This window comes from Barbatula barbatula (assembly GCF_947034865.1).
Source record: "Barbatula barbatula genome assembly, chromosome: 1".
Classification (NCBI taxonomy): Eukaryota; Metazoa; Chordata; class Actinopteri; order Cypriniformes; family Nemacheilidae; genus Barbatula; species Barbatula barbatula.
Window position 1 is genome coordinate 6,467,820 of NC_136766.1, and position 16,487 is coordinate 6,484,306.

A 16,487-nucleotide genomic window follows, 5' to 3' on the forward strand; every position below is an offset into this window, starting at 1 on the left:
GACTTGGTCATATAATCCAATATTGAGTTAATAGGACTTGATTATAACCAGTAAGTGCTTGTTTTCATTTATTAAATGGAAATCATAGGTGTTCCTGGATGCTAAACATTCACATTTCGTCTCTCAATATACAATATATACAAAACACAATATATTTGATCATAATATGCATAACTGTTATTTATTTAAAACAGGCTTACATACAAGAACAGGCTTCTTTTACTCTATTTGGGATCAAATCAATGCAGGCTTGGTGAACAGAAATGACTTTTGAACAGTAGTTTATATCCAACAGAATAATACATGCATTATTTACCGATGTAGTATCTACTATTTTTGATTGACACTTTGAATAATAATGTTTGTTTTAAAATTTAAAGTGACATGACAACTAGCCCATATACAAACGTAATATAAATTATTGTAAATAATTCAGGAAATTGCCCATATCCATTGCATACATTTAATCACATTTGTCATTATAATTTTTACTCAAATAAATATATCTGAGGGATCCCCCAAGTCTATTTTTACTTCTTATGGGGGTCCCTAATGCCTAATGGGGTCCCGGATCCCCCCAGCTCCCCTTCAATTCGAGCACTGCTTTTATATAAAGTGACTTACAGTGTAGTGACGCTTCTAATGCTTTTGTTAAGTCGGATGATTTTTAAATATTAAAATGTGAAATATGTTATCAATCAATTTTGGCAAATTAGATTAAAAGTTGTGATTTGTTTGCGGCACCAAAAATATTATGTGTAATGCAAGATTTTGTTATTTCCATAATGCAAAAACAACTAGAAGGAATTGCATCAACGACATGAATACAACACTCTGTTAGGTTTGCCTATTTTTTTATTTACCAACTCAATTGCACAGCCATTTGATTTTTTTTAAGTTGGACAGAAGATCATAAAACCGCCAAACATGGCTGAGAAACATCATTTGTTCAATCCACCCAGGCCACAAAACTGCAGAAAAATGACGATGGAAAACAGACAGGACAATAACCCATAAAAGAGTGAGCCGTACATTAAAACAACCGCTATAATCTTTCCCTCGAGTATGGACAGTGCATAGGTCTGTAATATTCGGAATCCAACCCTGAACACCGACAAAAGCTTGGGCAGGTCAGAGATGACCGATAGCTTTAGTGCAGCAGCAGATGAAGCTACACCGATGTGCCCTCTGCAGGTGAAGCTGGTTTATTGTCTTCAGGCTTCATGGCAGGAAAGAGGAGTACCTCCTAAAGTGAGCACATCAGTTTATATGAATGACAGGGTTTTCATCAAACCAGATTAAACAGAGGTCACAAATGTATCAGTGGCTCATCAAAATTTACTAGCAGGTCGTACCTTGATATTGTTGGAATTTGTGAGGAACATGGTGAGACGATCAATACCCATGCCCCATCCTGCTGTGGGTGGAAGGCCGTACTCCAGCGCAGTGCAGAAAGTTTCATCGATGAACATGGCCTCATCGTCACCTTCTGCCTTGGCCTGTGAAAACAGTGAGAACATTTATTCAAACAGAACTCCAACCTATAGTAAGTCAGCGACAACAATAAAATGCTGTTCATTATTTTATCAGTGCCAATTGACTCCCAACAAATGTGTGACGATACAAAGACAAAAAACCAAGAAAACATGATTAAAAAACATCTAACTAGATATTTTGCACATGAACGTATATAAACATCCAAGCTTTAAAAGACTGGAAAAATAAACCTTACTTGCAGTATATTTTCTAATAAAATTAGATAATTGGTAGTTAAATTTCACCAAAGCCTGCTGCTCAAACAGTTCTCGTTGTCTGATTGGATCGTTCAACTCCGTGTAGGCATTGCAAATCTCCTTTTTCATCACAAAAAGCTCAAAACGCTCAGTTAGACCTTTCTGAGATCTGTGCCTGAGGAAGACAAAGAAACACAAACACTCAACCTTTAAGATTATTTGTAACTATACGGTAAAAGATCACCAATGAGGCGAAAGTAAAACAAGCACTTACCATTTAGCTAGAGGACTCATGATCTGTGGGTGATCACAGATGAAGGTTGGGTTGATGCACTTGACCTCCAGGAAGTCTCCCACCAACTATCAAAACAAAATGTGTTATATTTCTTATACCCATATCTAGAAATTAAATATTCAGTACAAGCTATCCAAGGTATGATTTCTAAATCATACCTTATCAAGAAGACGTGCAGTTGTTCTAGGAGGAGAGCACTCAACTTCTCTCCGAGCGCAAAGTTCATCGAAGAATTTGCGAGTTTCTGTCAAAAAGATCAACTTTGTCAACTCTCGTTTCAGACACTACAGTAAAGAGGTGTCTGGAGTAACCGTCAACCTTACCATCACTGTCATAGGTGTCAGGAGCTGGAAACTTCACCCCCATTTCCTTCTCCAAGTCATGAGTCATGCTAATCCTTTTGAAGGGAGGAGTGAAGTCAATTTCACAGGCCGCTCCTTCTGGACCATCTGGATGATAAGTGACCTTGTAACCTCCGGTAATGTGCTTCACCATTCCTGTACAAATGACAATGACAGAAGACAGCTTTTCAAAGTGTTTTAGGTGGTTTTCAGGCCGGGTACACAATAGACGACTTTTAATTCTTAACCGATTTTAAATCCATGGGAGACCACCGTCTCGTCAGAGTCTGATCAAAAGTCATAAATATCAAGCATGTTTGGGATCGGAAAAGCCAAGTAGTAAAATAAGCGCAAAGATACCACATATCAGGACTTATTCAGACACGAAAAAACTAAATCGGGCCATTTTAAAACAGCTTTGAACCAAGTTTATTATAGTTTATTATTAAATTGTAAAACAATTTTGTTTTATATTTATATTATATGACTTGCCTTAATATTAAAAATATAGCTTCTAAACAAGAATTAGAAATGTTGCCAATGTCTCAGCAATACATTTAATATAGTTTGAGCCACTAAAATCATCAACTGAAAATAAAATATTTTTACTACAACTGTATAACTATAAATTAAAAGCATATCAAAATATGTTGAAAAATAAATACAATTATAAAACGCACACATTTCTTAAAATTAACAACAATTAACATGATGAAAACTCTAAAAATAAAAGGTAATTGAATTTATAAATAAAACTACAATAAAACTGAAAGCTCCCATCAGAATTTGGGGTTGGGGCCGTCCGTCTATGAAACAAATACAGTCAAGCTAAATATTTTACTCTCATCGACTGATATCTAAATGACTTTTTTTATGAACACACATAAAATGTTTAACAAACCTGATAGAAGTTTCTCTGTGATCTCCATCAGATCGTGATAGTCTGCATAAGCCATGTAAAATTCACATGTGGTAAACTCCGGATTGTGGGTGAGATCGATGCCTTCATTACGGAACTGACGGCCGATCTCATAAACACGATCGATGCCTCCGACTACCAGCATCTGCAATCACAAAGAACATGTTAAGATGATTCACATTAAATGTCCACTAAGAAACTGCACAGAAATGAATCAATTATGAACACAGATTTCCATGATTTACTTTATGGTAAAGCTCAGGAGCAATTCTCATGTAGAGGTTCATATTGAGATCATTGTGGTAGGTGACAAACGGTTTTGCCACAGCTCCACCAGGTATTAGATTCATCATCGGTGTCTCGATCTGTAAGAAACATTGACAAATAAAATCAGATTCAGTATGACATAAAAAGTATGATAAATGTCCCTAAACCTAAAGTATGCAATTATAGTTTTCCAGTCACTTCTCATGCCTAACATGTACAACTTGTTAAAAACATGAAAAGTCGAACGCATTTCTGTTCTTGGTTCACTCCCCCAGCACTCCCAACTTGTTTCGGAAAGTTTTTTCTAATTCTGAATTCCTCTAATTCTCCTGGAAAAGCACAGCAAGGCGAAGGAAAGACAGAGCTCGCCCACAAGCCAACCGACGAGCGAGACCCGCATACCATCATCTTTATTATGCACTGCGCTACTACTGTTGCGATTGTGAAGTTTAGGTGAATCTGTTTGTTCACGGCATTTCAGTGATGGATATAACGCTGGATTTGGAGATCATTCGAAACTGATAGATGGCGCGATGTCCCAGTGCTAAAAGATGCCGGACGTGATCTGCACGCAGCAAGTCAAACTAAGTTTTGTTGCCAATCGTCGTGTACGTGTATAATGTACAAAACACGAAGGGATTAATGCGATGTGTTGTTTGCTCGTGTTGTAGTTCCATCCCGCTCTCCCCACTAGTCCGAACTCTAGCAGCTCGTGTTTTTCTGAAAATAATCGTACAGCTGCATCTCTTTTTATAAATTTGATCAAACGAAATGCTCTCTGAAGATACGACATATGCAATTCTACTGTATAGGCACTCAAGATTAATATGAGATTGGCAGAAACCGCCTGTGATACGCGATCTTTAAGAGGTTTCTGTTCATATTAGGCTGAGACAAGGCGTAGTCATTTACCATAAAACAAAATGACACATCTTTATTTAGCCTTTCATTGTAAAATGTGGTACTGGACTACCGAATTCTACTGCATAATTTTTTTTTGAAATTTTAAGAACCAACATCAACTTTAGAGGCAAACAAAACAGAACTACTTTCAGCATAAAGTTCAAATCTTCACTGTCTGCCCTTTGCAGAGGTCATCTACACCTTGTAGAAAACATTCTCACCTCAAGAAACCCAAGCTGGTCCAGAAAGCTGCGAAGATAGGTGATAATCTTGGAACGGGTAACAAACTTCTGTCTCACAGAGTCATTAAGAATCAGGTCCAAATATCTTTGTCTGAATCTAGTTTCCTGTAGGAACAATACATACCAATACATTTGGACAATATCTTAACTGATGCATATAGTCATGTGGTAATTCATATTATGCAAAGTGACCTTGTCTTTCAGGCCGAAGTGAAGGTGGGGAAGCATATGAAGACATGGGGACAACAGTGTCATCTCGATTGGGATGATGCTCAACTCGCCCTTTTTTGTCTTGCCAGGGTTGCCACGGACACCGATGATATCACCGCGTCTTAATTTGTTATTGATGTGGAAAAAGTCGTCTTCTGATTTGTAGTGCCTAATTTAGGAGCGAAACAATGGGTTACATCACAGCAATAAAGAAATCAGCTTTCTTTCTCGAAACTTGCAGATTGGGAAATCAGTGAATCAGACCTGGAGTTTGCCATGACCTGCAGTTTAACTCCTTCTCCTCGCAGGTCATAAAAGAGCAGCTTGGCACCGGAAGTCCTTTTAGCATGAACGCGACCTAAAAAAAAGTTGCATTGTTGCATCTTATTCTGTGATTTCCTGTTGTGGTTTGTAAGAAAACTGTTTCAGGTTCAACACAACAAAGTCATGTTCATATCCGTGTGATAAAAGAACAGATAGAACAGAAAATAAAGTTATGAAAATATTAAGGGTGCTCCGATCATAATCGACCGATAATTGCTTTGGGATGTTTGATCGGCGGTCTCTATAAAGGCCGATCCAGAAAAGCCGATCAGATGACACAAAACTCGCGCAAATTTTTTTTACGCGCTGCTTAAAATGGCTTGTACAATTGTACAAGATGTGTGAAAAGACAATACATTAGCAATGTGTGTACCAAGCAAATTCCACGAGGCGGAATGAAAGCAAAACATTTTAACACAACCAACCTCATCAGACATTTGAAGGTTAGTCACGTAAAGGAATATGAGGAGTTTCCTAAATTAGCTAGCGCTAATTCTGTCTTTATTTTATATTCTACTGGAAAGTTGTATTTGTCAAGCCCTAAGCTGTTCCCAACAACCAAGCACAGGCTGCTAAGTTAATATGCTGAACATGTTTCTTGTCAATCCATGATAAATTGTCTTCTCTTAATTGTAACACGTAATGTACATATCGTTTAATAAATAATGCTACATGACAAATAGAAGGCTTCAAATAGACCCTGTAATCGGTGATCGGGTGATACAGCTTCCAGTAATCAGGGATCGGCCCCAAAAATCCAGATCGGAGCACCCCTAGAAAATATTACAAATTAAGTCATACTGAACCTTAAAGATGTTTTTCATATTTACCCGATACATTGAGAACAGCGTCTGTTAGATGGTCTCCTGGCTGTAGGTGGTTATATTTCTCAAGGAAGTCAGTAAGCGATACATCCACCTGGAATTTGTGAGGGTATGGATCTTCAGACGTTCCCTTCAGTGCTTGAATGGCTTGTGAACGTATCTTGAAATATTGCTGCAAGGAAAGCAGAGAGGTTTGATGTATCTGTCCATTTCAACAAAGCGTTTCACATGACTTCTGTAACCAGAGTTCGACATACGTTGGGGTCCAGGGTTTCCTCATCGGTTCCATCCGCGCCTTCTTGTGCCTTGTCGTTGGTCTCCTGTTCATGCTGTTCTTTGACCTTGGCTTCCTTCTCGGCTGCTTTCTTCTCAGCTTTCATGCGCCTTTTCTGCTCACTAAGAACACAGAAGCGAGATCGTCACTCAAAGCATGTGCCACGAAGCACATGCACATGGACGCTTTGGAAGTCTTTACTGAATGAAATATTCAGTGGCAAAAGGTTGGTCGTTTTTCACATTAAATGGAAACGCCACCAACCTTTTGTCACTTCTCCATCGACTTCCTTGTACAAGCAAAGGCGGGTTTTGAGCGCAGGGCCGAGCAAACTTCAGCACCCTGCACACTCTGCCTAGAGTCAACATGATGCGAGTGTCCTATTCGATGAATCAAGAAAGAATAAGGGTCAGATTTATGGCACCCTTACAAAAGGTACTGCAGTGGCACCATGGTACTGTCTTATTACCACATTTACGTACCACGGTATTCACATAGTACTTCAAAGTATTTTAAAGAATACCATACTTGAAAACAGCCTGTACCATGGTACTTTTACAAAAGGTACTGCAGTGGCACCATGGTACTGTCTTATTACCACATTTACGTACCACGGTATTTACATAGTACTTCAAAGTATTTTAAAGAATACCATACTAGAAAACAGCCTGTACCATGGTACTTTTAAGCCTCCTTTGAGGCAGTCTTTAGTTACTTATATTGAACCATTCGCTTTAGGCAAGTTTGCTTTTATTAACAAGAAAATAAATAGATCCAAAAACGTCATTTCTATACCTGAAAGCGAAAGGACACGGGAAAAAACGCCACGACAGACAGCTGTAGTGTAACGTTAATGCAATGCAGTTTCCTTCCGGACAACTATAAACACCGGTTATTCATCTTTGAAAATATACATACACACATATAATTGTATGAGAAATGTTAATGGGAGCAAATTACAGCCGCAAATGTCGAATATACATCATATGCAACCAAAGTCACTGTCTAACCACGTTGCCCGTCGTGCATTTCATCAGAACGAAACTAGCAGCATTGTATCGTAGCTGATCGACAAACCGTACAACTTAAACATTCAAAGACCTCTCATAAAAGTGGAATAAGTATATATAGGGGTGTGCTGCTAAATGCACGTACTTTTTGCTGAGTTTCTCTCCATCCAAAACAGCCCCGTCTGCCATCTTCTCGCTCCGCCGCTAACACACACACACCAGTGACTGACTGTGAAGCCAGAGACGATACAACAACAGCAATAAAATGGCTAATGTTTAGCCGACATTTCAATGTTAAAGTAGCGTTGCTTCGGATTGCATCAGTGGTCAGTTCGTGTACGTTTTATAATCACAAATGTCAAAAAATTATATATATTTACACGTGTAGAAAGTGTAATACTTTGGAACTCATTACCCTTTCATATCCGTCAACAGGACTATCAACATCTTTAAATCACAACTCAAAACCTACCTCTTTAAATCATCTTATTTATTATAATCCTCTGTGCTTTTATTTTATTGTATGTATTGGTGTTTTTTGATTGTGTTTCTGTTGTAAGGTGTCATTGAGTGTCCTGAAAGACGCCATTAAACAAAATTTATTATTATTATATTATTATTATTAATAGGTGATACATATTTGAAACCTAATTGTTTTTTGCCTGATTATTACATTACAAAAATGGGATAATATATTAAATATATAAACGATATATGGCATATATATTCAATGAGAACTATACAATAGACTTTTACAAATATTTTCATGATTGTATAAAACTTAATCTGTACACTTATAGAAATACAAATAAAGTAAGAAAAATTTACTCTTTTTAGAAATACACGAATTTGATGTGATTAAAAATGTATTACGTTTGTTTCGTAAGCAATAAAACTGAATAGTAACATGAATACTTGATGATGTACTTAAATAATACTTGACTGAATACTGTAAAATACATTCACTCACTACGATTAAATGTCTTGGTCACCTGCACTACCTTCACTAACCACTGGAAAACCCATAAATCATCTTAAATAAAGATTATATTTTTAAATTTTAATATAATGAACGATCTAAGGTTGTGTTTAACAAGCTAACATAATTACCAAACACATGATGTTAAATTATTACTTTCATGTCGTTAAAATACAAATAAATAAATGGAAACTGCACTGTTTTAATCTATTTTATTGTTTGTAGCACATTTACAGAAAATAATAGCTGCAATTGTACAAATGCCCAACAAAAGCACAAACTTTCATAAATGCAAATGGTTTCACAATTAATGTATATTTTAGAAGAACATCCAGCGTCAGCTATTTGTCAGTCATGACAACATTTAACAAATCAGAGGCATCAAACATCTTTTCTATTAAACTCACACAAACAGCTTGCGATAAGAATGATTGTGCCATTTATTACGGCACATTAGGAATGATCATACTTCAATAAGAAACAACATTAAAAGTTTCTCTTAGTTAAAAGATCAAATAAGTAAACTGAATATGGAAAGTTTTTCTCTTGCTCTCATTCTAACTGCATAGCAGTTTATTGGAATATATTGACATTATACGCCAATAATGTATAATATTTAAAAATATATATAAAATAGCATCCTTTTTTTCTAATTAAATGTAAAGTGTGTCTTTCTTGAAACTACTGAAGGGTAACCTTGTCAAAATAGGCAATAGTAACTAGAAAATAATCTGCTTTTCAAAGGCACAGCTACGATTAAACTACACTTCATGCAACCAATATAAAACTGTTTTTAGAGGTATGCTGTTTGGTATGAATTTTGTGTCTGAATATTATGCCAAGTGTCAATAACATTATGTTGCATTATAATATGCAATTTTGTTTGAATTATATTAAAGGACACGAACTGTACTTGCACTTTTAAATTATTTTAGTTTTTCCGACATTATTTCACCCATAAATAATATCACCCATATACAAAATCAAATGTTAAGGGTAGTGTTTGTTTATACAGCTTTTATTTTCCCAAAAGCTTAATGAAATTAAGGAACTCAAGTTATTTTTGATTTACAAAATTGCTGTGATAGGAACCATGATTAAATATTTTGACTTAACACACAACACATTGTGATAATGAGAGTTTAAACAGGAATGTACAACTCTATTACTGTGCACTATGATATAGACTTCGGAATTCTCTTTAATATCACGTTGCAACAGTGTATGGGCTGCACACAGACGCTTTCTCCTTTAAACAATACAAAATAAAACAACAATGTAAATAAAAAGTCCTGTAACAATTCTCCAGATGGGTTGAAATGTATTATCCATTGATTCTAATTGTGAAAAGTCTAAACACAACATTAGCAAAAAATAAATTAATACTTTCCTACCAAGAGGTATGGTGAACAATGTAAATATTCATAGAAATAATGAGTACTATGGAAAGCAAAAAGGACAAAAATCGTATTTTTACAGAGATGAAAATGAATTACGGAAAGCTCTTTAACCAGTTAAAGTTCACAGTTCTTCCCCGTGCAGAGATGTATGAGAGCATCCTTCAATCAAAACGTCTCCAAAACGAGGTTAAAACAGTCTCGACTACAAAAGTATGTTTTGAGCAAAGAAGTGGTCAACAATTTGACCTTTAACCCAAACAGTGTAAGCAGAATTGAGCCATTTCTAAAACATTACAGCTTTATCATAATGTATATATCCAACAAAATAATTCCAGATTGACAGCTTTTTCATGCCTTGCCCTAGACCGCGTATGTGAGCCTGAAATAACCAGAACAATAGAACTCACACATACATTCATAACAAATTCATTTCACAACCAAATATAGAAAAATGTAACCAACTGAACCACAGAATCTAATTATTCATTATGTAGATAAATGACAGAGCTAACTCGACATGGTCTGAGGTCTTGACATGGTTAGAAGTTAACAGTAAGATGCTATTATAAGACTTGATAAAAAAATATTTCTATAGAGCGATCGGTCCTATAAAGAGTTGCTTCCTAAACATATACTGTATGTCAGTATATTCAGATAACTTGTTGGTAATACTGGTCAGACAATTCTTTGCAAAGAAAGCCACATTTCAGCGTACCAGACGCTGACTCATAAAACTAGATAAAATAACATCATATGTCAATATTTCAGATTCAGTATAAGAATAAACATACATTTAAATAAAGAAATGCTTTTAGAGATCTTATCATAAAATAAAGACACACAAACGTATGCAATATTCAGACATTCAAAACACAGATGTCATCTAAATGAAATGGCAAGAAATGACTCGTGTAAACCAAAGTTAAAAGATATATGAGGCTGATTTTTTTTCTTCAGATTCTGATAATATTGGATCTGATTTCTAACCGGGAATGTCTGTTTATTATTGATGGCATTAACAGGACCAGTCTAAAGTATACAGTCTAGACAGAATAAAGACATGGTTACATATACAGTTAACATGACTTCAGATAGAAAGTTTAATGGAAGTCAAAAGCAAATAACCACACTGAAAATGTATTTAAAGTGCTAGTAGGAAAATGCTTGAGCAAATTTTGTATTATTAAATTAGATATTTTATCTTACGGGTTGACTTACAAATTTAAAAACAGCTTATAAACAGATACTCAAGTGTACTGAAAGTGAAGAGGTTTTAATTGAGTGTTTACAAATTAGTTTGAATCAAAATATGTGAACCCAACTTTTAATATTTATGATACGTTTACTTCACAGCTAAAAACATCACAAAGGCCCACTAAGAAAGACATGGTGTCTACAAATAAAGTTCTTGTTTGTAGTGATGCCACTGATACATAATTGTTGTCCCCCATATAGTGTGGTCTGGTTTTTCAATCCTGTCCAAAAGTACTATCTGACAGACTGTAATTCTAAGAATCGCTATTTGGGGCATTTACAATGTCTCCGAGTCCGGCATCGAAAATATTGCAAAATCCAATCATATGTGGAATGGAGATACTGGGCAGCTGAACCCAAAAGGCCCTAATAGGAGTGAGAGATGTTATTGCCTTGCTCCTGAAGGCTCACCAGAAGGTCATCAATCTTTTCCATGTTCTGAGACGTTGTCATGGGGGTCTGCACAGATCCAGTGTCTGACATGGACTGCCCAAGTAAAGACTGGACTTCGCTGTCTTGTTGAGTTGGACCAGACTGATTGATGCAGATAATCTGATCGGAGAGTGTAGTTCCTTGAGAGTTCATCAGTTGATGGCACTCTGCAGAAAGGAAATGGTGAAAATGACTAATACCTCTGAATTATGGGAATTTATTTTATTTCGCTTATTACTGGGAACTAAGGAATATTCATTGCCTTACCATTCTGGATCTCAAAGAGGAACAGATTGGGCTGTGGATTTTGGTTGGGCTGGTTGAGGCCTCCACTCATTGTTGTCTGAAAAATGGGACCAGGCTGTTGTATCGGTGATGAAGTGCTGGTCTGAATACCAGTTATGTCACTCTGCGGCGCAAAAAGGTTTTCTTGAGGAGCCACTCCCCCTGGCATGGTAGGTTGAGCCATGTAGAGGTTTAGAGACTGTGAAGGGTCACTCCCAGAACTTGACGCAAGCTGCATGGGTTGCTGGTCCTGGAACATGGGCTTGTTTGAGGACGGGTTGACCACCATAGCACTCTGATCCTGATACGTCATGGGCTCAGAAGGCTCCTGTTGCCTGATACTAAAAGGTAGAGAAGAGTCCTGTTGTTCTGGAGAACTTAGGCTGCTGTTGTTCTGGCCACCAAATAACAGACTGGAGGTTTGCTCTTGTGTTACTGTAGAAGTTAGGGAACTGAGGAGTAAACCGGGCGTCTGCTGCTGGCCAGAGGAAAGTTTGCTTGGTGACTGGGAGATGCTTTGAAAGATGGATCCAGGTTGGGCCTGCTGTGGTGACTGTTGCTGCTCCATCGGAGTGCTTTGCTGAATGGGGGACAGTTGGGTTGGAGTCTGAAACACAGATGGGGCCTCTAGAGAAGACGTGAGGAATGCCAGTTGCTGTGGTTGACTGGTGTTGACAGCGAGTTGACTAGGTATGGCATTCTGGGAAAGAAACATGCTGGTCGCAGAGGGCTGAGCATCTGTGGCCATGTTGGACCCGCTGAGAACCGTGACATTGCCTTGGAAAAGAGAAGCTTGGACTTGATCCTGGTTGGGCGAGGTCTTCTGAGTGTGAAAAAGAGCTTCCTGTGGGCTTTGGGCTTCAGTCATGGCTGTGGGAGTGTGAAAGAGGGACTGTGAGGAATGATTGGGTTGTTGTTGAAGAAAGCCAGTTTGAATTGATATGAGCTCCTTGGCTTGCTGGAACAAGGCTGCCTGCTGCTGCTGTTGTTGCGGTGGTGGTGTCTGCTGGAAGATAGGAGATCCGTTCTGCACCATAACTTGCGGAGAGCCTTGTTGCTCCGTACTACAACAAAGTTGAACTGGAGGCTGAAATAGTTGATGTTGAAGATTCTCCAGAACTTGCTGCTGCTGCAGTTTAATTTGCTGCTCTTGTTGTTGGATCTGCTGCTGTTGTTGCTGAATTTGCTGCTGCAGTTGAATTTGCTGCTCTTGTTGTTGGATCTGTTGCTGCAGTTGAATTTGCTGCTCTTGTTGTTGGATCTGCTGCTGCAGTTGAATTTGCTGCTCTTGTTGTTGGATCTGCTGCTGCAGTTGAATTTGCTGCTCTTGTTGTTGGATCTGCTGCTGCAGTTGAATTTGCTGCTCTTGTTGCTGAATTTGTTGCTGAAGTTGAATTTGCTGCTCTTGTTGATGAATTTGCTGCTGAAGCTGAATTTGCTGCTGTTGCTGAAGATGATGCTGTCGCTGCTTTGACAGCGAATTCTCAGTCTGAAGTTGAATGTTGCAGAATCCCTTCGCTTGCAGTTGCCGCACAGCTTGCTCTAGCTGTGCCACCTCATCCGGGGGCAGTAGCGAAAGCTGTTGCTGTGGGTTGTCGTCTATTGGCGAAAGTCCCACCACCGAACCGCCGGTGTTGCTGGATCTCTCCTGTCCGAGGCCGTCTCTGTGTTCCAGGAGGAATGGCTGAACTCCTTGTTGGAGAAGAGATTTACTAGGCACGTGGAAAGAGCTGCTGGGGGCAAGGTCCTGTTCCTGGATGGTGCTGAAGGGTTCTTTGTTGGAAAAGCTGGAGTTCTGTGACTGCTCCTGTTCTCGGGTTTGGTGGGTCAGAGGACTGGAAAACGTGCAGCTGTTGGCGGAGATCTCTGTACTCATATCTAAGGCTTGCTGAGCTGAATTGATGACATTGGAGGTCTGCTGGATTGTAAATAAGATAATTTAACTACAAGAAATCATTGAAATTCATTGGCTAATAATTGAAATACTGCTTTTGGTTCAGTTTAGCCCTTCTCCATACAGACCTTAAAGGCAGAGGGGTTACTGGAGACTTCCATCGGAGTCGCCTCTTCTTGTTTAACAAGAGACAAAACCGGGGTCATCAAGGCACTATCTATTGCTATTAAAAACAACAGACAGAAGGTAATTTATGATTGTGTTGCATGTGATGCTCATAACCATGTTGAGGTTTGCTCACCTTTTATTTGTTCAAAACAACAGGGAGTCACTGGAGGCAAGACTTCCTTCTTCACTGAGGAATCAACAACTGAAAGCAATGATGTTTTATTATTGTAAGACTTAAGGGTTTTATAACTGCTAAACTTAAAACTCTGAACTTTTATTACTCTGACCTGGTTGTGGAGTGTATGTAAATGGTTGGAAATCATGGGATCGTCCAGCGTTTGTCACAACATAGATACAAACAGACACAGGAGATGTGATAGCCTGGTTTTGATATGGAGGGACATTGACAATTAAGTGATTCTGAAAGAGTAAAGACATGAGAAATAGATTATACACTGTGCACTGTGCGATCGAAGAAATAAAAGCACCCAAAAGTATGAACACAAAGTAGGATATTTGGAAGAATGTCAGTAACCAAACAGATCTCATCCCCCATTTAGTGCCATAGTAGAGAAAATAAAGACTATGAGATTTGTGTGGTTACTGACATTCTTCCAAATGTCTTCCTTTGTGTTCATCAGAACAAATACATTTATACAGATTTGGAACAACTCGAGGGCGAGTAAATGATCACAGAATTTTGGGGTTTAACTGTCCCTTTGAGCAGGCTCTTTTGAATAAGAAAATAGCCACCTAGCAACACCTTAGTATGTACCTCAATATGTATCACTAATCAGTAGCACATATTACGTCTCAAGTCACACACAACAGAGCCACAACCAAACCAAGATATAACATAACAAAAAACTGCCCACGACACAACATTGAAAACGCAACGGAAGAGGATTCTGTTCGTGTATATAGGTCAGCAATCTGTAAAGCTTGCCAAAGTCCCGCCAGGCACCAATTGGGGACGGTGATATCTGTGACCTGCACAAAGCTGCCTCTATTTCTGCAGCGCTTGATCAGCCCACAGTCAAATAATAGGAGCAGCAGATGCTGCAGCTTACCTGATGGAAAAAATCCATGTCGATGTCTGCCTCTGCATTCCATGACTTATCATCTACAGCAGTACAAAAAACAGACAATGATACAAGCAGTCGCGGGTCAAACAGAACACGTTACGATAAAACGCTGATCATGTACCCGAAGCGTTTTCCTGAAATATAACTTTGGTTCCTTTGAGGAAGTTTTTTCCAATAATGAAGACTTCGCTGCCACCTTTGACCGAACAGCTGTGCAAACTCTTCTTGAGAATCTCAGGTACTCCTGCAGGCTGAGCTGTGAAAACACAAGTGAGCTGCCGTTAGGACCACAGCCGCACACAATGTTTCTGTGCAGAAGACCATGACCATTAAGTTTCACTCACGTATTTGAGCCAACAAAGTACTAAATAGCTACAAGTTTATCAATCCTGATTTATGATGTGCTAAAATGTAATAGCATCTGTTTCTTACAAGTTTAAAAACCTTTCTATTATTACTTTATTAATATTTGCACATGTGGATTAAATTCCAAGCAACCTACAATGCAACAGGGTACTAACATTTTAAAGCAACACCTTGTAGTTGACCATAAAATAATGTCTTAAAATTTTTTTCAGTGGTAGAACAATTCTTAACCGGACGAATTATACTGCCGGTGCTACCTGAGCAGGCTCTTAGCGGCTACAACCACACTCTACAAGTTCGGTGTTCGGGTCGGTGCAAAGCCATCCTCTGACTGCAGAAGAGTGCAATATGGTTTCCAATAGTGCTGCACGATTAATCATATCGCAATCGCGATGTCAGGCTATGCGATTACATGACGGCAAAATGTTGCGATTATATTAAAGAAACAAGGGCATTCGTGGACGTGACAAGACCCATTCTATAATAATAATGCATTTTATTTCACGGCACCTTTCAAAACACCCAAGGTCGCATTAAACAAAACAAACAACAAACCAACAGCATATACATGTACAGTGCAGATAAGTCTCAGTAAAACATGTTATACAAAAGCCTGTTTAAAAAGATATGTCTTTAGACGCGTTTTAAAAGTAGAGGAAGAGAGTTCCATAGGCGGGGGGCAGCATAACTAAAGGATCTAGCACCCATGGGGGTAAGTCGGATCCGAGGTACAACAAGAGAAATTGAAGAAGAAGATCTAAGAGATATATGCCCATTTTCTATGTGTGGCGGTGGCGCGTTGTGCTTGGTCACGTGACTTTCGGGGCGCAGTGTGGAGACAGGAGAAATGGATGCAGAACAGACCGACACTGAACTAGTGCCCAGAAAAAATGCTACCTCTGTTATTTGGCGATATTATTTTTGTTTCAGGATATCAGACACTGAGCAGAGAGAGGTACTGTGCAGAATTTGCAAAACTAAAGTTGTACATAAAGTACTAAATTGAATGTTTTAGAAAGAGGATTCAACCAGTTGGTTGAGAAACAACCATTTAAAATAACAACAAAGATTATAGAGTTTTACGCTTTACAGAGTTAACCACACATTTATATCCAGTTTCTTTTTCAAAAGAGTTCAAACAATGATATGTTACAATCTGCTTAAATGTCTGTTTGTTGGGATTATTTTTCTAAAAATGTGTACAGAATATATATTTGATATATAAGTTAATTTAATTCAGTAATGCAAAGATGTTACTTTTTTTTTAAATGTTTAACATTTT

The 16,487-nt window shown here is 38.2% G+C and overlaps 2 protein-coding genes across 6 annotated transcripts in view; both read right to left on the bottom strand.

The window, feature by feature from the left end:
- Positions 1-48: 48 nt before the first annotated feature.
- kars1 (lysyl-tRNA synthetase 1) lies at positions 49-7,825 on the bottom strand. 3 transcript variants are annotated; one of them, XM_079463632.1, is made up of 15 exons: positions 7,488-7,607; positions 6,597-6,712; positions 6,316-6,454; positions 6,065-6,230; positions 5,175-5,268; positions 4,893-5,079; positions 4,680-4,805; positions 3,534-3,653; positions 3,271-3,433; positions 2,352-2,525; positions 2,187-2,272; positions 2,008-2,093; positions 1,782-1,908; positions 1,356-1,499; positions 53-1,246 (listed from the first exon to the last, which is right to left on the bottom strand). In XM_079463632.1, exons 2-15 carry the CDS (start codon positions 6,698-6,700, stop codon positions 1,172-1,174), a joined length of 1,791 nt encoding a protein of 596 aa, XP_079319758.1. In that variant the 5' UTR covers positions 6,701-6,712; positions 7,488-7,607; the 3' UTR covers positions 53-1,171. The 3 variants fall into 3 exon arrangements, with proteins under 3 accessions (XP_079319760.1, XP_079319758.1, XP_079319759.1); XM_079463633.1 differs by having other exon boundaries at positions 7,128-7,507; XM_079463634.1 differs by lacking the exon at positions 6,597-6,712 and having other exon boundaries at positions 49-1,246; positions 7,488-7,825.
- A 1,482-nt stretch (positions 7,826-9,307) lies between these two features.
- nfat5b (nuclear factor of activated T cells 5b) overlaps positions 9,308-16,487 on the bottom strand; it is a 29,640-nt gene continuing 22,460 nt past the window's right edge. For 2 of the 3 annotated variants that reach the window (XM_079462595.1, XM_079462596.1), the window contains 7 exons: positions 14,961-15,095; positions 14,825-14,877; positions 14,042-14,174; positions 13,888-13,956; positions 13,715-13,809; positions 11,675-13,607; positions 9,331-11,574 (listed from right to left, as the gene is read on the bottom strand). In XM_079462595.1, coding sequence (XP_079318721.1) covers positions 11,342-11,574; positions 11,675-13,607; positions 13,715-13,809; positions 13,888-13,956; positions 14,042-14,174; positions 14,825-14,877; positions 14,961-15,095 — 2,651 coding nt within the window. In that variant the 3' untranslated portion in view covers positions 9,331-11,341. Of the gene's footprint in view, positions 11,575-11,674; positions 13,611-13,714; positions 13,810-13,887; positions 13,957-14,041; positions 14,175-14,824; positions 14,878-14,960; positions 15,096-16,487 lie in introns of all 3 variants that reach the window. The other variant, XM_079462594.1, reaches the window with a different exon arrangement.

Excerpts from the sequence above, each read along its gene's own strand:
- kars1 (XM_079463632.1), bottom strand. The coding sequence starts at position 6,700 with ATGTTGACTCTAGGCAGAGTGTGCAGGGTGCTGAAGTTTGCTCGGCCC. Across the intron at positions 5,080-5,174 it reads CAGGTCATGGCAAACTCCAG|GCACTACAAATCAGAAGACG; the intron begins GTCTGATTCACT and ends CTCCTAAATTAG. Across the intron at positions 2,273-2,351 it reads TGACACCTATGACAGTGATG|AAACTCGCAAATTCTTCGAT; the intron begins GTAAGGTTGACG and ends TCTTTTTGACAG.